General features: G+C 36.8%; 1 protein-coding gene across 1 annotated transcript in view; it reads left to right on the top strand.

Moving 5' to 3' along the window:
* Positions 1–24,968, top strand: part of LOC307172298 (uncharacterized protein) — an 84,823-nt gene that overhangs the window by 3,080 nt on the left and 56,775 nt on the right. Inside the window, exons 5-8 of the mRNA XM_079894570.1 lie at positions 999–1,105; positions 2,338–2,461; positions 4,859–4,975; positions 6,365–6,433. Coding sequence (XP_079750696.1) covers positions 999–1,105; positions 2,338–2,461; positions 4,859–4,975; positions 6,365–6,433 — 417 coding nt within the window. The remainder of the gene's footprint in view (positions 1–998; positions 1,106–2,337; positions 2,462–4,858; positions 4,976–6,364; positions 6,434–24,968) is intronic.

The raw sequence follows: 24,968 nt of genomic DNA on the forward strand, positions 1-24,968 counted from the left end.
GTATTTCACAAATGTACATATACAAAATCACAGTTTGCTAAAAATGTAATCATTTAAAAAATGTAGTAATTTAATGCAGAAACAATGAGCTCATTGAAGTAATGAATACTTGTTTGTTAACAAATGATTATGACATTTAGAAAATGTAGCATTGGTGCATGTTGACAGTGAAGACCTATAGAGCAGTGGTTCTCAATCAGTTTGACTCCCATTGTTTAACAAAATATTCAAAAGTTCCCCATATAAGATATGACATTTTCTTCCAGTATTTCTTCTGTAATTATGACAAAGCTCCTTATTTTTAAAGAAACTAAGTGTGTTAATTGTGATTCCAATATGTTGCAGCATGTTATGTAAGCTATGATATGTTAATTTTAATTATTCTAAGTCATCCTGTGGCCCTTATTGGCCCTGGGTGTCCTGGTTGAGGATCATTGCTGGGGTGATATTTTGTATTTTTATTTCTTATTATCAGACATATGAAAATGTTCATATATTATAATAACTGACTGTGAATGTCTCTTGATTGTGTGTTAAAGGGATAGGTAATCAAAAAAAAAAAGAAATACACACAAATTTTAATAAAAACTAAAACAATTAATAATTTAAAGATGAAAATGCATATGAATATAATTCATATATTAATAAAATGAAATGAATATTATAATTTGCCATGAAAATATTATAAAACTATTGTGCTCTAGTTCCAAGTCTTCTGAAGCCATAAGATGGCTTTGTGTGATGAACATGTGCCATATTTATTTTGAGACCCTCAGCGGAGACATACATTTGGTCTGTTCGTCACACAAAGCTTTCATATAGGAATCTAGCACATGATTCTTATGTTTTTCTTTTTAGGAACTGTTTGAACAAAGCTTGTTATTGTATTCCATGTAAAAAATAAAAAAAAACAGTGTACAGGTTTGGAATACAATTATGAATTCATGAGTGAATTATTATTTTAACTCATGGTCATGTGTGGATCTGTGTCCTGATAGGCTAGTGCATTTGGAGCGGCCGCATTCCCCTCTGAGGTTGCTGTCACCAGGAAGGAGGTCTCTGTGGCTTTCTGTTCCATCGCTGAGATCTTCTTCACAGATCTCTGGTAAATTTCTTTTCCTTTTTACACAGATGTATGCTGGCATTCATTCAACTTCTGCCAATCTTTGTTTGCTCTGGCCTTTCTCACTCTTTTAATTTCTCAACCTTTTTGGCTTTCCGTACCTGATGATATGATATGCCACACACACACACACACACACACACACACACACACACACACACACACACACACACACACACCTGGGACACCGCAACAGACAGGAGCCCATCTGCTCTGAGGCCTGCAGAAAAGATCTAATCACAGACTGGTTGATAGAGGGATAGAGAGAGGAAGAGGGTTGGGAATTCAAGATGGTTGAATGGTAGGAGAGAGATGAAATGTAGATCTAGATTGGGGATGTGCTTAGTGTTGATTGCCGAGGATCTTGGCATAGCGTGACTTGATTCAAACCTTGAGATTGAAATTCAAAGCATCAGGGAAAGGTCAGGTTTAATGACTATATGTAAGAACCATACCATTTCACACATCGATGTACATTATGAAGGTACAGCAGCAGCCTCTAGCAAAGTACAGTTTGTCTGTGCCTTTTCTTATTGATGTACTGTATGGTTGAATGTGTGTATCTGGGTGTGTTGTTTTGGTAGATGTTTGCTGCAGGCGATAACTGGAAAATCAAGAGCAAAAAAAAAGTGTGTGTGCTAACAAATAATATTTTCTTCAGTAGTGTGGATGCCCTTGGGTGCTGTGGAAACTCTGGTTTAGTTCAGTTATTGGTCAAGCTTGTAATTTTGTGCAGACATTGTACACAGATCAAGCTACAAGACACAATGTTTGTTGGTTTAAAAAATAGTTCTTATATCATTTTTGTGTGAAAGTGTTCAAACACAGGTTTTTATGCAGTTTTATTCGCCCATATCCCCCTTAATTCTACTTTTCCTGTACTGCTCTTTTATCTTATCCCATGTCCTCTTATCCTTATCTTGTACTACTTCCTTTCAATGTACTTTACTTTCTCTCACCTTATATCATTAACTGTTATCCTATTCTATCCTTATCCTTTTGTCAGTTCTTCTTGTCCTATCCTGCTACCTCTCATTGTTTTGGTTTGGAAAAATGTAAATTTAATTAAAGTGTTAAATCAAAGTTATTGATTGATCATAATTTCTTTGAAAACATTTGCGCACAGGTTTTTACACAAAAAAATGCACATACACATGGTTAGTGATGATAACTTTAATAACACTGAACTAAATAACTATTTTCTGGTTTGACAGCATGGAGGAGGGCGCTGCTGACCGCTGTAAAGAGGCCATCGATAAAGCTCTACAGTACGACGAACAAAACCCTGAGGCTCTGCAACTGATGGCCAGCTATCTGTTCAGCATTGAGAAAACTGAGGTACAACAGGACATCTGTGGAGTGAATTACCCAGAGTTCCCCTCACCGTCTCACTGGATCACTGCACTTTTAGAAAGAAAAGCGTTCTGAGCTGCGGGTCATTATGCAGTCATAATTACTGTAGGTGGAGAGCAGCTGAGAGAGCTGAGTCATGTGTTTCTGAGAAGGAGACACAGATCAAAATTGTGTGCAAGAGAATGAGCGAGTAAGAGAGACAGGTTTTTGGGAATGTATGCTTGTTTTTGTATGAGAAATAGACAAAGATGGCAGATGAGAATTAGGTCACAGGTAATGAATTATAAACCATTAATAGAGAAAAGGACCCACTGTGGGGCATATTTTCTACTAGTGCAAACACATTCACTTCGATGCAGTTCCTCATTGAACCATTAGGGGGCAAACAGACATAAGACCAGCACATCTACTAATCCTGATCTACCCTCTGAGTTGAGCTTCAGTGTGCAGCTTAAAATGCTTGCAACATTTGTGAGTATTTTCACTTTAGAGGACAGTTCCATTTCCCTTCAGAGAGCTGACAGTAGAACTTGACTTAACAATCATAAACTTGAGTCTCTTTGTGTGCTCTAACCTCAACCTTTTTCATGCTTGTACTTTTTCATCTCATCCTGTCACTCTCTCTCATCCTATATTGCTCCCTCTAGTTCTTTACCACATTCTATAATCCTGTACAACTTGCTCTTATTCGTGCTATTTCCTACTTCCTCTCATATTTTGCTACCTCTTCTCAATGAATGCGACATCCTTTTGTCTTATCTTAATTTCTCTCATCTTATTGCTCCTTATTGTCCAATCTATTTCATACTTCTCAGTTCTCATCATATATGGTACCACTTCTTCTCATCCCCTCATTCTATTCTCATTTTCCTCTCAACGTATTCTACTTCCTCTTATCCTTTGCTACTTCATCTCATCCTATCCTACTTCATTTTTGTCTCATACCACCACCAGTTATCCTACTTTCTGTCACTTCTTTTCATCATATACCACTTCCCCTCATCTTATAGTGTCATGTTGTCTTAATCTTAATTCTTGTCATCCTATTCTGCTTCCTACCCCCTCATATCCTATCCTATTTACTCTGTTCCAAGACTGTTTTCTCTCTTCTCATCCTATATTGTTCCAGCTTGTCTTTTAACACTTTCTCTTATCCTGTACTACTTCATCTTATTCATGCTATTTATTTCGTCCTCCCATGCTTTACTACTTTCTCTCATCATATACCATGTATTATTCCCCTTCTATTTCCTACTTATTTGTATATATACAGTGCCACTTCACTTCCTCTCATCCTTCATCACTTCTTCTCATGCTGTAAGACTTCCCCTCATCTTATCTTACTTTCTCTCACTCTGACCTACTTCCTTTTATCCTATCCTGCTTCCTCTCAATGTATTATACTTCTTCTCATCCTTTACTTCTTACCCTCATCCTATCCTGCTTCCTTTTATCTTGTACTACTACCTGTTAAACCTACCTTCTGTCATTGCCTCTCATGCTTTACTACTTCCACTCATTCTATACTACTTCATCTTTTCTTGTCTTACTTCCTCTCATGCTATAACACTTTTTATTGCGCATGCTTAGTACTTTCTTTGGATCATATACAGTACTACTACTTCTCATCCTGTATCATCTCCTCTCATTTCTTTCTCACTTTCTCTCAACCCAACCTACAATTTCATTTTATCCTACCCTACTTCTTTACTGTGCTTTAATGGTTCCTCTCATCCCATCCTACTTCCTTTCATCTCATACCACAACCTGTTGAACTTTGTCACTTCCTCTCATTCTATACCACTTCTTCTCATCTTATAGAGCCTCCTGTTGTCCTGTTCTACTTCCTAGTTGGCATAGTATTATATTTCCTGGTTCTGAGTCCTTTCATCCCATCCCACTACCTCTCATGTCATCTTACTTCCTCTCATGCTATATTGCCTAAGCTATTTCCTACTTATTTGCATCATATACACTTCCTATCATCCTTTATTACTTCCTGTTATCCTGTTTTACTTTCTCTCTCCCTTACCTACTCTCTTTCATCCTATCCTGCATCCTCTCAACATATTCTACTATCTGTAATCTTATACCACTACCTGTTATCCTACATTCTATCACCTTCTCTGACCCTAAACCACTTCCTCATATCTTTTAGAGCTTCCTCTTGGCCTATCCTACTACTTGTCTTTCTATTCTATTTCCTAGTTCCTTGTATTCTATCCCATTTGTTTCATCACATCCCATCACGTACCATCTCATCTTTCTTACTCTCATCCTATACCTCTTCCTGAGGCATGTACCATGTACCTGTATTTTTAGTTTTACAATCAGAATACTTGGAGAGGCTCTTTCAAATTTATTTTGTCACACTTCATGCAGGAGGGGCGTGACTACCTAAAGAAGAGTGTGTCGTCATGGTTACCTAGCCTACAGAAAAAGGAAGAGTCATTGGTGAGCGCAGCGCACGACATGGAGGAGGAAGAAAATCCAACTACGGTGCGTATACAGGTGTTTGTGTTCCAAAGGCAACAGAGAGATAAAGATAGGATGCATCATGACCTCTCCTTTGACCTCTTTTTGATTGCAAGGCAGGAAATAGCACTACACTTAAAGAAGGTTTTAGTCTGGGAAAGATAAGGGAAGAAAGGAAACAAACTAGCTTATTTATGTTTTTATTTTTCTCTCAAAGCCAGGTCAAGGCTGTGTCAGTCTGCTGCATGGCTAGCCCTGCGGCCACACGCGCACACACGCACTGCTCCCCCATCAAGTGACCACGCTTCTCCACTGACACAGTTTTTTGCTTAAGGCTACACATTTCATGCTTTTTCAAAAACATATTTTCGTTTCTGTGTCTTTCGCAGGTAATCTGTTAAGTAGGGCTTTATGCTGCTGAAGAAACCACAGAAAAACAAGCCTCACCTGAACTGACTCATTGAGGGAATTTATAAAAGTTTGTTTACTTTCCTACTGGTTAGTTTCAGGGAACTTGCTTTGCACTAGACATAAATTTGTGATATGTATATGCAGCTTTGCAACGTTTGGAAAATCCTGGCAGGTAGGAGAGTATGTGCATCTTTGAAGCATGTTGTAATCAGGTTCAGCGCTCTTATCAACTCTTTTTACATAGCTGATTTAAAAAACATGTATCCAGTTTAGAGACAAAAGAGCCTGTGTTAATATGTACAATACAATAATGAGCCTGATAACATCACAGACAAGCTACAATGAACACAAGAGATGAAGCGGCCTTGATGGTATGATGATATGTTGAAATAGAAAATAGTGTTTATAAAGAGGATTATTGAAATGTCTGAGACCTTGAGAAAATCAGTCGCATATAGAACTTAATGGACCTTTAAGCCCAAAGTATACTTTGGCCACCCACCACCCACGTAACGTAACTTTTGTCATCAGGAGGGTCCGCGGACTTCCGCACACCCCGTCCACGTGCAGCCCAAATTTTGTGACAAATTTTTGCATCACATCATCACATATGCATATTAGAATGATTTCTGAAGGATCATGTGACACTGGAGTAATGCAACTTTTCCAATACAGGAATTACAGTTGAAAATATATTCAAATAGAAAAGATTTATTTTAAATTATACTAATATATCACAATATTTCTGTATTTCTATATTTCAATATTATTAATTAAAAAAATGCCGTCATGGTGATCATTATAGACTTATTTAATAAACATTTCAATCTTATCCATTTTTGGTAGTGTACTTATTTTCGAATTCATCTTTGTATATTAATCGTTATTGAGTCTTTTAAATCAATTTTCATATAATTTTCTCATCAATTCACATCATCAAGTCTTTCATTACCCTTAATTTACCTCTCAGTTAGTTAATATTTATTTACGTTTGTGTTTTAGAGCAACATCCCGCCATATGAATCCAGAATAACAACAGCCAAACTGCTGATCGAGGCCGAGGAGTATGAGGTAGGACAATGGTCTAGCTCAACACTTTTAAGAAGATCATTTCAAATGTTTCAGTCAGTTTCCTTCCAGTATAGAATTCACATTTCAGATTGTTCAACTTGAGCGCTTCTCTGGCAGGCCGAACTGAAGTGTCCACTGAATGTTGAAGTGGAGCGTATAGTACCTGTCAGTGATTCTTTGAGGTCTTAGCGGTGGTGATGTCGTATACACGGATTCAGCTGATGAGCTTTTTTTAAGCTATTGGGTTAGAAACTGTTTCATAACAGGGCATTGGATCCATTCTATAGCCAGTCGTTTTTTTATTATCTTGTGTTAGCACACTTTAATCCAAAACAATCCGTTCTTGCTGTGCAAGCAAGTTTAAAGACCTATAGAATACAGCTTGTACAAGTACACTAATATTGGCTACAAACAAGCTTAAAGCTGTCAGTGTTGTGAGTAATGAGAAGGTTTAATGTGTGCTCTATTGCAGCTGTAGAGTAAACCATCACCCAGTGTGTTGTAATCCTGTATAATTGTCAACGGGACAATTATTTACTGTCTAATGTGTATTTCTGTGGCTGATGAGTTGAACAAATCAGCTATACCTCATAAGATTCCACTCACCAGCTCTGCAAAGCGAAAGAGGTGTAAGTGCGAAAATAACTAAATATTGTTAGTAAATATTGACGTCGTATTGATCGTCGGACTGATCCTCAATAATCCTAAATAATTTAAATCATTTTCTTACTTATTGTGAAAATTAATCCGCAAAATTAATGAACTGACAGCTCTTATTCAAATAGAGAGTGCTGATATTGACAGAGACAGAAACATTACTATTGACAACAATATTTATATATATAAGGTACAGCTAAATGTGACAATTGTTATATGGGTTATGTCACGAATGGGTATCAGTAGCAAGTATTGATAATACTGGCCTTCATTTAGTACAAATATATTATTAATATCTAAAATAAACAGTCTTAAAGTTGTTTCTGTTCTCTGGTATAGCATTTTAAAATTGGCTGTTTATCGCTTATCAGTCATAACATGAAAATAATGATCAGCTCATTGTTTTATTCCAGCACTTAGTGAGCTACCTACATAGACAGAATTTTTGAGTGTCATCAGATGTATTCAAGCATTCCATTTCCAATGATGCCCTAACATGCTGTCTTGGTAGGTAGCTCAGTTGTCTGTGAGACAGCCATTCAAAAGTTGAGGTGAACTGTATAGTCCTCCAGTGTTGGTTAGTAGTTATGTCTATCGTGTTGGTGTAAACGAGTCCCACAGCTGTTTTGGATTTCTGAGCAAGACCGTGTCCACAGTTATTAATGCTAAGACTATAGATTTGTTTCCCTTTAAACTCTTTTCTCATTTTCTATCAGCGCTAAGGTGACCTCTGAATAATGCAGGAATGGTATTTTATTTGCACTTATCCGTGACCTTTCCAGTTGAGTGTGTGTGTGCAGTAAGACTCTTTTTGTGCAGAGAGTGTGAACGTCCTGACACCTGTCCAGCACTCGGAGAGAGGTATCGGAAAAAGTGAGAGAACAGAGAATTTAAATAATAGCGAAGAGGAAATAGAAAGAATGACAGGGTCGAGAGACAGAATGAAATAAGGCTGGACCAGGATGAGATGCTATAAAAGTGAAAGTCAGTTTGAGAGAGAGAGAATGATAAATTGACAGCTGTGTGGAGCTCACTTTTCTTTAGTTCTTTTTCACACTTGCTTATATTTGTTCGGTTCATGCTGACGAGACAGTGAAGGACTGAGTGCTGCAGCCTGACTTTAAAAGCGTCTGCTCTCCCTTAGACGAACACAAATAGAATCTCCTCTCAGCAAGGGGGGCGTATTAATATTAAAACCAGTCACCTGGCTGTCTGTCAAAATGATGCCAAAGGTTGCAGGGTCGTCTCTGCGACAGCGGGTGTTTAGACAGAAGCCGGGCCCCCCGGCAGCAAGGCCCTTTGATTGGACAGCTGGGAAAGGTGAGCACTTCTAAACAGGGAGAGAGAGAAACAGAAGGATGGACTATTTTAGATATCTAGAGGCAGTCCAAGCTCTAAAGATGCTGGTGTAAAAAAATCAGTTTTAAACATTCAGCAAAACGAAGCCCAAATTGCACAAATAATTTTTTTTTTTTTCTTAGTAGACAGCCCTAGTCATATTTTACATGATGCCTTAGTACACATAATAATAATAAATAATCAACTAAATAAATGAAAAGTACATAATATAAAAATATGAACTAAAACATAATAATTAACTACTAATGTAAGCTACTTTTCACTGGGACTTGCTGCTACGATATTATCATATCTATTTATATCTGGCTCATGATACACTTGATACACAAAAATATCCTGTAAATTTATTAAAAAAAAAAACTGTGGTTGCAATGTTTCAGCTGTGGTTGGTAACAGTTTCAAGTATTACGGGATGGCATATTGGTCCCTGTATGCTTATAATGGAATATTTCATCTGAACTAATTCAGTGTTTCTCACCCTAAATTATATGGTAATTCATAGTTTTTACTTTTTAAAAAATCCACAATTTTGTCAGTATTTTACACTAAAAAAAGCATATAATGCGGTGTTAAAATGTTTACAGTTTTTACAGTATATGGGTTGGTAACTCAACTTAATTTTTTACAGCTTTTTTGATTCCCTGTAAAAATTGCACGCTTTTATTGACAGTGTAGTGTACAATAATATTGCGATTGTTTAGCATATCTATATATATTATTCATATATATATTATTTCACACACACACATATATATATATATATATATATATATATATATATATATATATATATATATTTAATATTCTGACAGTATTTTAAGGTAAAATCTTGCTATACTTTGAAATAGTGAGTTTTATTTCATGTTATCCTTTGAAGGAAGCAAGGCTCTATTATCTGTTTTCCTTGCTTTATAGATGAATGTGTATATGCCCTCTTGCCGTAATGTCCTGCATGAGCACATTCAATATTAGTTTTGTTGGCTATGTATGTAACTGTCAGACTGTGGCAATTCAAAATGAGTTTTGAGGACTCTGGAGAGTGTGTGTGTAGTGGCAGCGCATGCTGCACGAGCTAACTCAATATTAGCAAGGCCTTTTCCTGCTCCACTCCAGCTGGGTCAAAGTCTGACACACTGTGTGACAGCACAAGATTGATGTCTTTCTTTGCCAGTGGTCTGAACAGAGGGAGGAGAGGAAGAGAGTCACAGGCAGTGGAATGAGGGGGAGGGAAGGATGGAGAGAGCCGAAGAGACATAGTTGTATAAAATGCCTTGGTTGGGAGGAGAAGGAAGTCTTGCCATTTGAACAAAGTGACGAAGGTACTGTTTAATGTCAGTAGCGGTGGACTTAATTATCTCTAAAGATATTTAAAAGAAACTCAAACCCTAGGGACCCACACACACAAGGTTATACACACACCCAGACTCCTGTGCTAATTAGCCTTTTGGAGCTAATGACCACACCACACACAGTACACTTCAAACAAAACTAGACCTTTTTTTTTTATGACTTTTTTGTCTGACTTTTGTTATGACTCAGCCAAGTGTACAGTGACCTTAAAAAGTATCTGGACGCTTAAGTCACTCTTAATGTTATGAATGTTATTGCATTACATAACAAAATATAAAACCTGATTTCTTTTGGGTTGATTCTTAGTTTAACCTAAATTGATTAAAACGAATTCACTTAAATGGCTGTGAAAGGTTCTCACATAATTTGTTTGGAGATTTCAATTTTGTTTTAATTTTTTTTTTTATTCTGTAATGGAAATAGAATGAATTCAGATTGATCCAAATTGTGGCTTTTGTGACCAAATCTTTTTAGGGCATATTTGTGTCAGTTTATTTAAAAGGATAGTTCATCTAAAAATGAAAATTCAGTCATCATTTACTCAACCTAATGTTGTTTCAATGCATTAACAAATTGTTCTTATGAGTCAAATGTTTTCAAATGTAAATCAGTTGATCCAGTAAACAAAATTCTTCTAAATGATTTGCACAGCTCACTGAAGGGTAATAATAATATTAGTAAATAACAATTTAGATTGTGATCTGTTCCTCACACAAAAGCTGTCAACTGACTTCAGAAGGCTTAGAATGCAGGTCATATGGACTATTAGTTATTTAAAAAAAAGAAATTCTTGCTTTTTCAACAAGGATTCATTAAATTGATCCAAAGTGACAAAGATATTTATAATTTTCAACTGTGATAATAAAAAGAAATGTTTCTTAAGCAGCAAATCAGCTTATTAGAATGATTTCTGAAGGATCATGTGACTGAAGACTGGAGAAATGTGGCTGAAAATACAATTTTGCCATGACAATAAATTAATTTAAATTGAACTAGAAATAGAAATAGTTATTTTAATGGTTTTACTGTATAATTGATTAAATAAATGCAGCCTTGTTGAACATACAAACTTTCTCTCAAAAATATAAAAAAACCTTACTGACCCCCAACTTTTGAATTGTTGTGTATTTGTTTATTATTATTATTATTATTAGTAATATTATTTATTATTATTATTATTAGCACTTTTGTGTCCTTTTTGAATCTTGAAAGCTCCAATCATCATTTATTGTAATTCCCTGGAAAAGATTCCAGTACATTTATCCCAAATTTCTCCTTCTATTGTCCACGAAAGAAAGTCATTCATACTGGTTTGGAAAGACATGAGGGTAAGTAAATGAATTTTCATTGCTGGATCAATCCCTTTAAACTGACACAATGACATGTAACTGTATATAAGTCTAAGCTGTAGTTTGTCAGTTGTAGTTGGCTCTTTGGAAGTGATTTAAAGTACTTAATACAGGACACAATGGATCGTCTCGTGGGTTTGAGCCTACAACCTATTTTGACAGTACTGACGTAATCATAGTCTTGCTCATCCCGATTTAAAATCCTAAATATCAAACATGTTTGATATGATCGGGGCGGGCCCGATTTGTGTGAGAGCAGATCGGGAGGTGCAAGATTCAATCTGTGAACGCCTCACATTACCAGATAATCTGTGCCGAACATCAGAACCGATCGAGGCCCTCGACAAGATTTTTTTCTCTGATTCTCGGGAGGGGAAAATCGGGGTTAAATCGGCCTAAAGCTCCTGTAGTGTGAGCCAGGCATAAATGAATTTTCATGGCTGGATCAATCCCTTTGAACTGACACAATGACATGTAACTATATAAGTCTAAGCTGTCAGTTAGCTGGCTCTTTGGAAGTGATCCGTAATACAGGACACATTGGAGTTCATGGATCATCTCGTCGGGTTTGAGCCTACAACCTTTTGGTTTGGTTTTCTACACTATGCTACTTTATGATTTGTACTTGTCAGAATTTCTTACTTTAAGGGTTTTGTTGATGTCAGGGCTCAGGACACATTTAAACAGGATTGACATTGTGGCAGATATAGATGTGGCTTCTATAGTGGTTTTCCTCTGAGTAAAGGAGCACATGACAGAATCTTATAGACTAAGCTAAGGCTTTTTAACACATTCCACATCTTTCCATCTCTTTCTCATTCCGCTCTTTTGTTTCGTGTGTGTCGGAGCTCATAGAGAGAGCCATCAGTAATCCACAACAGCTCTGATAAGAATGATAATTTGGGAAGATACTCTTTTCTCTCAGGTCAGTCTCAGGAGGTTGAAAAAGAGGACTGAGGAGTGTTTTTAGAAGCAAGGAAGCCGTGTGTGTGTTAAGGCAAAGGTGATCTTTGGTGTTCACATTTTCTTATGTCTTAGATTGTTAAATTGTCTTGTCAAGTCTTCATGCATTGAGAATAGGTTTATGTTAGCTTGTTTAATTCCTATCCCTCCAGTGTGAGAGTTTCTATAGCTCCTTGCATTCATCTTATGTGATTGCTGTCGTGATCTAATAAGGTTGCATAATAAGTGTTTCTGTTTGATTACAGAAGATTCTTTTGATTTAGATCTCTGAGTAAATATCAAAACATTGCTCTGCTTGTTTGGCCATGCCCGATACAGCAACATTGGCTCAACCATGGCGTGGTTTTAGGATGGGAATGTTGTATTGGCTGACCAATGGTAGATGATGGGAGTGTTTGAGAAACCTGTTTGAAAACTCAATATTTTTGCAATTTTATTTAGTACTGCTAGAGGTGCATAAATGATACAAATTTAAATCAGATTTTTACATTTACATTACCTTAATGACCATCATCTAACCCTCACTTAAAGTTAATCTTTAAAAGCAATTATAATTTAATAACACTGTTAACAAATTTTTTGCATATCTCAAAATAAATATGCCTTTTTTACTGTACGTGGGTCGCGGAGTGTGCAGTCAAAGAAACAACAACAACAATTTTAAAAATTTTCCTGATGTGACACTTTCATTTTGAAAGATGTGCGTGAAAGCTGTTGACTCTTCTGCAAAGACTTTGCTGTTCTGTCAGACCGAAAGTGTTTTTTCCATTGCGCAACTTTTTCGATTGTTTTTCTAAACACACACTAGATGGACGTGTTTGAGCGTTGCGATCAAGTCTCTCGTCTTTCGCAGCTTCTGGCTTGTGACACACTGCATTCTAAAAACTTCAAGAAAACGTGACTCTAGACCTTTCGCTTTTTTTTTCGTTTTGCTGACCTGTGTTTGTCAGGCTATGTGCCATTATCCTAATGTTATTTTCGCAATTTCTAAGGGCCGGTGTTCACACACATTTTTTAAGTTAAAATTACAAGCATGCAACGTCGTAGTAACGTTGTCAATTAGCAAGTCATAAAAAAAAAAAACTATCAATAAATTACGTAATTGGTACATTGTGTGTTTGCTGGGAAGGATTTACATCCAGGTATGATGTTCTTTCTAATTATCAGGATCAGTGTCCATATTTTTTATTAACAGTTCATGTTAGTATTGTTTATTTACCATGGTATTTACCTTAACCCAAAATACCATTTTGATGACTGTGATGGCTCATTCCAACTAGTTTGGGACTTCAGCCTAACCTTAATACTGTTTATTCATCAGTGTTAGTGATATTTTTATAGTTTATTTGCATGTTAAGGTGTGTGTGTGTACAGGTTTATATTACACTGTGGGGACCAAGGATTGTAAAACCTGAGATATCCTACATTGTGGGGACCAGCCAGTGGTCTCCACAAAGGAAATGGATATAAACATACTAAATTATGATTTTTTTTTTTTTTTTTAATTGTAAAACTGAAGAAAGTTTTCTGTGGTGGGTAGGTTTAGGGGATTGAAAATACAGTTTGATCAGTAATCAAAATAAAAATATTACACCTATAGAGAATCCCCACAAAGATAGCTAAACCATGTGAGTGTGTGTGTTAAACATTTTTGAAAAATAAATTTGCTTGGTTTAAATTTAAAACATTTTTAGTCAAGGCTTAATGACTATGGGAAAATGTGGGTCCCATGGCCAAATTATGTTGTGATGCCTAAATTCACTTTTTAATTGTAGTTTTTTTTTTTAATACAAAATAGTGTAGAATTTATTATTAGCTGTTAGAAGAAAATAATAAAATATTTAGATAATAATGATTAAACCAGAAAATATTTTTGGAGGCTAAATACAATTTCTAAAATTATTTGGATGTGTAAAAAAACTCAAATTTCATTGTTTACAACCTTTTTCAGAGTATGATGAAAATTCTGCCTTATACTCTTTTTCCTGAGGAAAAAATTCTTTGTGAATATTTATTATGAATACTAAATGAAACCAAGTATAATACTTTTTCACCCCTGCCTACAGTGTGAACTATAAAGAGAGATATTTCTGAAGCGTCTTTGCAGTGACCCTGGAGTCGTGTGCCAGTGTGTTTCAGTCCCTTCGTGCAAGACTCATAAGCTCACTCCCAGTCTAACGCCACTCTTAGCTTTCCTCTAATTGAGATAATGCTTTTCTGCAGCTCTAAGCTGGAGTGATTGGCTGACACATTTAATGGCGGTAAGAGGAACTTTTAGCTAATGAAAAGAATGAAATGTTCATCAGGCCCTGACTCTGAGTTATTGAGCACAAATCAAACTGTTATTTGATATGACTTTAAAGCTTTGGAGAGAGCTGAGAAGCTTGTGTGATGCACCATTTGATGTGAAAACACACACACACACACACACACACACACACACACACACACACACACACACACACACACACACGCACGCACGCACACACACACACACACACACACACACACACACACACACACACACAGTTTTCAAGCACATTGACCTAAAGATGCCAGAGGCTGTTTGTTCATCATATCTCGTATCTTTAATCAGAACTTTCTTCATATAGCCCTTAACTTTGAATTTCAGTTTAAGGAGCTCATCAAATGTTTGAAGAGAGCAAGGCCTGTGCAGTCTTTGAGTTATACTGACATACCAGTGATTTATAAGCTATACTTAATCAAATCATTAATCAGTGTTCAGTATTCAATAATATATAATATGAGGTTCTTGTTGGATTATAGACATACACATTAGATATAACACAACATCATTTATGGTCCTTAATATGTATGATTTACATTTCTTACATTTCGATTTAATGCTGAATTATACTTAATTTGATCTCGCAGACTAAATAATGAAAGAATCCTATTTTTTACTGACACAAACCTGTCTTTTTATTATCTCTCTCACTCATTCTCTATATAATTCTGAACTGAGCTGCAAAATGTTAATTTCATAGCATTTGAGTATGTCAGAGCTGCTCTTTTTTTGAACAGTGAAAGTGAATAGGGACAGATGCTGCTGAGCTCCAAAAAGGATAAAAAGCACTATTAAAGCAACATGATGTGTTTGCTATTTTCAATAAACGTCTGAATAAACATTCTGAAGTAATCCAGCATTATTATGGGGAACAGAGTGAACTTTAGTGCATGAGCATGATGATTTTGGAGAGCAGAATGAACTTTAAGTTCATACGGGTTTGGAATGACATGAGGTTGAGTAAATTAGTAATTTTTTTTCTTTCAGTATTGTATGACCACTCAAAAATCAGCTTTCATTTTACTTTAACATCCCATATCATGTAAATATGGAAGTTAATTTAATTAATTTGATATAAATATGAAAGCTTCAACTTTAACTGTCTTGATGATGGGAATAGGTAAACCTCAGTCATATACACAGACAAACACATTCTCAACGATTGTGGTAAACAGCCAATAAATAATGCAATGATCAGGCTTAATTAGAAGCTGCAGATGAGTCATAAAATCTCATTTGAATATTCGGTCCCAGTGAAGTCTCGTTACTAAAACGACCCGGGCCTAATCATTAATTATTCGTTGTCTGCCCTGTCTCTAGTGATTGCTTGGGAAGAAAGCTTGTTTGCTTTTTAACACAGCACCAGAGCCCAGGCAGGGAGAAAGCGATCAAAAGAGATGAAACGGACATAATGTGTGTGTGTGTGTGTGTGTGTGTCAGATTACAAATGCACAGGCCTGCTGCATTGTGGGACATTTTAGTGTTATTAGCCTGCACATTTGCAGGCCTGTGCATTGTGGGACATTTTAGGCTAATAACACTGTTCATGATTAATGTGTTCTTCTGTGTTCATGCATGGATGTGTAAATGTGTGAATGTGCTCCTGAGCACTTTGTGTGTAACACCCTCATAAGTCACATTCAGTGACCAGAAGAATGTGTCCTGTCATAGGGTCATATGAACGAGGTTAACGGTGTGTGTGGTAACCTTTTCACACACACTCAGCAGACTTGAGATGGGCCATTAGCTCTTTTCCCGGACAGTTTCTCATACACAAAACGTTCTGGCTGGGCTGGAAACGCAAGCCTGCTTTAAATCTTTTCCCGGAGCCGTTTTGTGCGCTGTCAGTCCAGCCTTATATTACAGCATTTGCACTGCATTGGTTCAAGTATGTTTAGACAGGCCAGGGCCTCTATTTCCACTTGACCAAAGTGAGAATGAGACCCACAGTAGACTGCGGTGTCAGGCTTACAGGTCCAAGATTGGTCAGCATGGTTCAGTTGGATGGCTTAACTACAGTGGAATTCCTGCTGAAAAAAGTATCTTTTCCCATTAACAGTCTTTTAAAACTAGCTGTGTATTTTGACAGAATACATGTTTGCTAGCTGCATATAAATGGCAAATATATTATTATAATATTTTAGAAGGTTTACCAGTATCTTTTCAGTATCTTGAACAGACTTTTTCCTTGTCCATTTGCTGTCTTTTGCTTCTCGGCTCATGAATCACCAAAAAAGTGTGCTAGTGAAGGGCTTGGGACTCTACACATTCTTGTGTAGAGATTCTTCACGATCACTGTTGCCAGAACATAATTTTCATTTCATTCACAAAAATTTAATTTGTCAGAATACGTGGCTATTATTGCTTTCGATGGAGAAAATTGTTTATTTCCATAATACTGTAGCTATGGACTCTTTCATACAAATAATTATTATACTTCTATTTAAAGGACTGAGTTATAAAGTTTCCATTACAGTTTTTGTATTTCCATGTATTTTTATATGTCACGTTTGTTTTAGTTTGACCTAATTACCATATAGACATGCATTGTGTCAGTAACGTGTTGATGTTTTACATAAATAAACTGTTCAGTTTTCAGTAAAAATATCATACTAAAATATATATTTACTTTATTCGCAACACTGCATATGTTTGGTTTTGTTTAAAACAATTAAAATGATTTTGGCAATGTGAATGAATGAAAATAATTATTCTCTGTAAACTTCTCTGAAAAGTATTTTATGCAATTTTGGCAAGTGTATTTTGTTTTATGTATCTTTAGATATTTTTTATTCTTAAACAAGACAAGGATACTAAATGATTTTTTTTTTTGTATTGTGCCCAAATGGCAATTACAGTCCGTATCATATTTTCCTAATGTCTAAAACACGGTGGTATCTCATGGATGAGAATACGCAGATGGAGATGATAAATGCAGATGAGGTTATGCATAATGCAACTACTGTATGCATTATAAGCTTCATATATGGTTATTTTGGAGATGAAACGAGGATTTCTAAAAGAGATTTTGCTCAAGGTTTTGCCGTATGTACTTTTGTGCATACAAAAATGCACACTTTTATGATAAAATCTACACAAAGTTATGCATCTGGCCCCTGGCCAAAACACAGTGTACAAGATAAAAAAGGAGTGCTTAGTTAATTTTTTTTCTACATTTAAAACATTTTGAAATTTCCTTCAACCTCTAGTTAAACCCAATCCCCCTCCCTTTAAGTATTGTGTAATATTAAACAACTACATGTACTTACTATTGATACTTTGCACGTGACGTCACAAGTACTGGCTGGCGGGCAAGAACGTCGTTCTCCAGCAATGAAACCCAGTAAACTAATCAAGGGTCGCCAGTTTTGCTATACAAAAGTTGGTGTTTTGAGGTGTAAACGACATGCCAGATAGTTGTTGTGCAATTGGATGCACTAACCGCAGATGAGATAAGCAACCTTCACAGTAGGCTACACGTCTGTGCAAATTACCATCAAAGGTAATTTCAACATTTGTTTGAATACAGGGGTGTATGATCATGTAATTAATCGTGTCTTTAAGTTACTGTAGTTTTGTCAATCAACACCACCAGTATTCACCAGCTGGTTCGGCGAGTCAGCTGTTTGTGTTATGAGTCTAAGCTAGGCTAACGTAACTGTAGGCTACGTTCACACCGCCGCCGGCGAGAGCGGCAAAATTAATTGAAAATGAATGATTTCCAGGCACTTTGACGCTCTCGCCGGCGGCGGTGTGAACGCACAGTAACAGCGGTCGTCTTTTGCTAACAATAACAGAAGTGTGTGATAGATATCGCAAACCTCAAAACAACCTATGATTTTCAATGAGAACCAGAGATGACCCAACAGCAGAGCTAGATTATTTACGAAGGAATTATTACTGATCGATTATCTTAAAAAAACTTGTCTGCTTTACACAATTTAGCTACCTTGGAGTTAATCCTAGTCCATAGTTATGCAGCTAGCTCGCTAACAGACTTGATATCTACTAGAAAGACAGGACTCAACGTTGAAAATATCCGTTTGTTGCCTGCCAGGTATCTGTGGTAGTCACGTGACTGCAAAGTATCAATAGGGTTATGGTAGGATTAGGATTTGGTTGAGGGTTAATTGCATGTAATTATGCATAATTTACTGTTATTACTATGGTAAGTACATGTAACATTTATGTAACAAAGACACTGTAAAATAAAGTGTTACCACAAAGTGTAGTAAAATAAAGACCTAAATGTGTATTTTGGACTTTTTTTTCAACACAAGTCTGAAAGAAGACATGTTATTGAAGACAAATAGCCCAAAATCTAAAAATTGTCCAGTGAAAAAAAACAAAACAATGTTTTTGCCTGCCGTGTCTCCCTTAAGTGGCAAAAGGCCAAAATAAGTTGTAATGTGGACCAGACTTTATGCTGATAGTCAAAAGTCTAGTTATGCGAGACTTGGTCTCAGGTGTTGTTCTTTTATTGCTGAACGGGCTTTTCCATTGTTTTACTGGGATGTCTGGAAGTGCTTTGAGCTGAGTGTGTGTGTGTGTGTGTGTGTGTATATACAAAATATGTCTGAGAGGAGGGCATAAGACAGGCTCTGTCTGTCTTGGTTTGTGTACTAATAAACAGCGCTGGCTCTAATGAATCATTAATGTTCTGTTTACCCAGCTTAATGAACCACCGTTGATGAGGGTCTGTGGTGTGTGTGCGTATGTGGCTGCTCATTGTATGCCAATAAAGGCTCTGGAACAAGGGGGGATAGTGAAAGAATGCAATTGTTATTGTTTTGTCTCATAATGTGAATGAGTGTTACAAAAGAAGCGAGCGATAAGTATTATTTTTCAGAGTTTGTGTTTGGATGTGTTTGGTCTAATCAGTTAGGATAATGACCTGTCTGTCTGTGCTATTGGGTGTGTGTTTGTGTGAAACTACCTATCGATTGTTGTTTGCTTTGTGTGTATTCCTTTGGCTCTAGTTTGCTCTAATCTTTCTGTCAATGGTGCCCTTGTCATCCAATAACTGACTGGTTGTCATGGAAACCCATTTGTTCTCACATAGACCTGTCAGTCATTTAAAGAGTTTTAATGAGTTGTTTTGCCTTTGATAGGAATGCTGAGAAGATCAGCTCCAGAAATACAGCGCAGTGTTGGGTTTCCTCCAACTTACACTTTTAGCTGAACTTGAGATCATTTAGCACCAAATTATTCCTGTTTGTTTACTTATCGAAAGTTGTGTGGCATGTAGGCTAATATTGGCTATTACCGCTTGTGCTTTGCAGGATGATTAGTATGCAAAGCATTTTTGATAAGCTATTAAGATGCAATTTTTGGATGTTGTATATATCCCAACACTAATGCTGCTTTGCTTTCTCTATATTTCTATATAGTTCCTGCTTATGAGCTTGAAAGATGTAATATATGAAATATAAAGTGATTTTGGTTGGAATAACATAGGCATGTTTGGGCCATTTTATGTTTTTCCCTTAAGACAGCAGGAAGCATTTAGTCATTTAGTACTAATTTAACAAAATGGAGATGAAAGAATGTGCATTAGGTGTGTAATTGATGTATCGTATCTGTATTTTATCATACTCGTGCAGGAAATGTAGTTTTGTCGCATAAGCCTGACATTTCATAAACATGCTTAATGAGTCGTTTATTCCTACAAGCTTATAACAATTTTTCATCATGGTGCACAAAATGCAAAAGGAATAAATTTCGCTGTCAAAATTCACATTAAAATGCAAACTTTTTGCTTGTTAAAAAGGGTTCACACACAAAAACAGCAGTATTTTTGAAAAATGTTTGAAATCATATACAATCATATGGAAAAAAGCTTTGGGTCCCACTTTATATTAAGTGGCTTTATCTACTATGTACTAACATGGAAATTAATAATTTGATACTATGGACTTATTGTGTACATATGTGTTTTTACATTGTACTTATATTTTAAAAATACCTGCATGTAATTACAGCTGTAATTAATTTATGTAATTACATTTATAATTACACTGTTGACCCTTCCCTTACACATTAACCCAATCTTAAACCTACCCATAGGACATAGGGACACCTGTCCCTAACCTTACTCGTATCACCTCAATAGCAGTAAAAGTGTTTTACAATACAACATGAACACAATAAGTACATTGTACTTATTTTTCGATGTAAGTACATAGTACTTAAAGCCACTTAAGATTAGGTTTTCAACTAGGGGTCTCAGCAGTCTTCCAAGGGGACTTAAAATGATTTAAAAAATAAGCCAAAACAACTTAGTCTAAATATTTCTTATTGTAATTCATCCCCTCAACAACCATTTTTCTTTCTTTGATGAACCAGGATTCCCACAGTCTTGAAAAACCAAAGCCTCATTTTTGAAGTATCATTTCTAGACCTGGAAAAGTTATATGAATGAATAATGTTTTATAATTCCACAGGCGTTATGATGAATAACATTTTTCTATTCATGCTAAGCTCTAAACATTATTGGGTGGAAATTGTGTAAAAAAAATTTTTATCGGAAGTGCGAGTTTCCCAGTCAGTAATTGGACATAAATGCCCTCTGAAGTCATATTTACTACTGGGTAGCTCGGGGATAATATTGATACCCGAGTTTCTGAGTTGGGCATGCCATAAAATTTAAACATGGCAGAAGGGAGAACGATTGCTGCTGTGACTTTATTAGTTTTTTCCACAACAGCTAGATCGCCTTGTCTTGTCGCTGAAGTAGTGCATATTTACATATATGATTAACTATGTGAAGCATATTGTCTGTTTTTATACACATTAAAAATAGCATATTTTTTGACTGAAATTTCAGAGTCGTCAGCAAGCTGACTATCTGCAGTGAATGTTTATATGCTCAATGAATGGGACACTACATTTTGGCCTTTAAGTTTTCCCCCCGGTGTCCTCCATGGTTCCTACTTATTCCGACAAAAAGCACCTGAATGCGACAAGCTTGTAATCACAACTTCATAAGTGGGAAGTAGGACATTTCCGATTGCATGTGAAGGCAGCATAAATCACGAAAAACTGGAAAAGTTATGAGTTCTTCAAATATGGTTGTGGATAGTGGGGGGACCCTGGAGTCAAAAAGGTTGAGTACAGCTGATAAAAGCCTAATAAAAGTTGTCTTATTTGTGCTGCGGGTAATTTTAAGGTCACTTGACCAACCGAATACCTTTATCTCTTTATTGGATGCCTTGTTATCCTTGGAATAGTGAATCATGTCTGACGGTGGATAGTGTGTTTTTAATTGCACTAGATAACTTTTTTTTTTGTCGTCTTTTGCATGATACTGCATCCACACCATTAGAACATATCAGGGACTGACCAGCACAATATAATATTTTTTATTGAACATTGGGGCAAAAAGAAAACCCATAGTGTTCTAATGGTAACTCAAATCGTTGTGCCGTTTCATGTGAAATTGTGTAAAATATGATCGTTCAGACATGATTTAAAGACTTCATACTTGAATGTACGTACTTTGTCACATTGCATTTTTCTTTTCGTCATTCTGTCTTTGGACAGGAGTTGGCACTTTGTTGTTTGTTAACACTTCTGAAGTCTGTGTGCCACGTTGGATCTGTCAAATGAAATGTGCCGTTAATTTGTGTAATCCGGTGTAAAAGGTGTCTTCCCAGTGGGCTAATGCTCTTATCACTGTGATGCAGAGTTTGTTTGTGTGTATGAGAGAGAGAGAACGGATGAATATTCTCACATCTCTTTGACAGCCTCTCATTGATATCTCATGGATGAGATTAAAATCTCTTAGGACTGGCAGTGCTTCTAAATTGGCACGAGTGCTTCATCTTCAGCTTTTCTTTTCCACGTGTGAGCTGCCGGCATGTCACGCAAGCAAACTGACACTTCCCTTTGTTTGAAATCCTGTCAGCAAGCGTCTGCTCCCTCCTGACTGTCAGTCAGAGCTCAGCTCAGCTCTGCTCCGGCACGTGGCTGACTGCCTAAATCAAACTCTCGCATTCAATGCGTCTGAGAGAGTGGAAAGGGAATGTGTTGTTGTTTGTCTGTGAGTGTTTGTTTCAGGTAGAGCTGGGCGAAGGCATGCTGAAGCAGTCTGTTCACATATGCATGACATGTTGTTGAGCCCTGGTGCCCACACGGATGACACGGTTTGAATTTAGCCAGCAACATGTTCCAACCCTATTCTCCCTATTTCCCCAGTAAATCTTTCTTTCTTTCTTTCTCATCATTAACTGCTGCGAAGCAGGGCAGTCTTGAGAAGGCAGGTTATCCTGGTATATGTATCTGCTAATATGAAATCGGGTACATTTAGCTATATAGCGGGTGAATTGTGTATATGATTTATATCACGATTTATATCACTTTCTCCACTGACGTTCGAAGTTGTTCAAAGTGTTTCTAAGGATGCCGATTGTTAGAAGGCAGCTGTCTGACTCTGAGATGTGAACGGGAACATGGTCTGCGTAACATTAGCAGCACATTATTAGCTGTTTGATAACACAGTCAAGCTAAATGCTAATCATTTTAATTACCGTTATGTGCAGAGAGCATTACCATTCTGATACATCGGGCCCTACCATACACCCGGCGCAATGCAGTGCCAGGCAAGTGTTTTTTGCTAGTTTCAGCTTGACGCAGTTTTCATTTTCACATCTTGCGCAACGTTGTTTAAATAGCAAATGCCTTTGCACCCATCTGTGCGCCCATGGGTGTGCTGGTCTGAAAAAGAGGTGTGTTCAGGTGCATTGTTGGCCCGTTGCTATTTTGAGGCAACTGAAATAGACTGTGCCATTGACCAACTGAAACCTGGTCTAAAGTCAATGGCGCAGTATTTTTTTTATTTAAAGAGCGCGTTAGCGTACAGGCGGGTCCACGACGCGCGTACACTCTGCTTATTAAACACACAGGGATGCGCAGCAGCACACAAACATGCTAAATATTAAAAATAAAAGGATTACAATGTAAAAGATTATTATTGTGTACATACAATTATGGTGGAATCCGGCTAGTCCCGTAGATGGTCTCCTCATGCGCTTTAACCTCACACACGAGCAGATCCGTTTGCGCTCTGGAGACACATTCGGTCTTTCCACTATCAAATTCCATCATATAAAATAGCGAATCCGCCATGGCGCAAGCGCAACTGCCATTTAAAGGGAATGGGAGATGAGACTCTGATTGATTTATTGCACGTAAAGCCCAAAACACACCCATTACTCATTAAGAGAATAGAGACAACCCTTTTAGACCATGCGCCTGGTGCACCGACCATTTTTCCTGTCGTTAAACTAGAAAAAGTGGATTCGGACACGCCCTAACTGCTCTTGCGCCAAGCGCTTTAGACCATGCACTTAGATCGTTAAAATAGGGCCCATCGACTTGTAGCGAACCTGTATGAGTGAGTGGAGGCGGGGCTCATTTGCATATTTATGAATCTGCATATACTAAATGAAGCAAGGGTGTAGAGTTACATGCTAGCTGTTTAAAGGGATGATTTTTTTTTTTTCAAGGGAAAAACATTTAAATATGTCATCTTGGTGATCAAAGATGAGTTTTAAAGGATAAAATTAGGGGGGCTTTAATTACTCTACACATTCAGATCATTGTTTTGAAATGATGCTGTTTAAAGGCCAACAGTCTTCATTGAAGATTCTGTGTAACTGTGCACTTGTAGGAAACAGAAAGTACATAGTAGTTGAGATCTCTTGAGTTGATATAATGCAGCATGAGCTTAACTCTAATAACTCCAATTGCAGTTTGTGGTTTAAGCTGCAAGGCTGAAGAGAGACTTTTATTTTTATCACAGCGTGGGGCTAACAGCTAACTTTCAAAATGTTCTCTCCTACATTGAAGAAGTGGTGCAATGGTTTCGAACTATAAACACTTTTTGACATTATGTGTCCATGGCAGACTAATGAACTGTATGAGACAGGACCAGCTGACCTGCCACATCAGCATATTTGTATGTAGGTCAAATATATACCAAATGCAGTATAATAGCATGTACAGTGGTTGTGCTATCCCTTTACACAAAAGTAATGTGGTGATACCATGGTAAAGTCACTGTATCAGATGGAAAAATAGTTATTTTCAATTTTGCATCCAATTTTCAAAGTGGCATATTTGTAAATGTACTTGTCTATTATATTTGGTCAGTGTTCTGCCCTTTAAATAATTCTGCAGTGTACATTTTTTCCAATTAGATGATTAGATATTTAATTTAATTGCTTTACTTGATATTTTCAAATGCTGGCCTACTTGTAACTTTACTTGTTTATATATTAAGTTACTGTCAATTTGGCATGCTATTTTTTTTATTTGTTTGGTTAATGGTTAATTTTAATTATTTCTCTCCTCCTGACACACACACACACACACACACACACACACACACACACACACACACACACACACACACACACACACACACACACACACACACACACACACACACACACACACACACACACACACACACACACACACACACTTTTGCACATGCATTTAGTTAAAAACAGTGTGCAGGGTTGTGGGGTTTAGTGTATTTTAGGCG

The sequence above is a fragment of the Squalius cephalus genome, assembly GCF_949319135.1.
Source record: "Squalius cephalus genome assembly, chromosome: 15".
Taxonomy (NCBI): Eukaryota; Metazoa; Chordata; class Actinopteri; order Cypriniformes; family Leuciscidae; genus Squalius; species Squalius cephalus.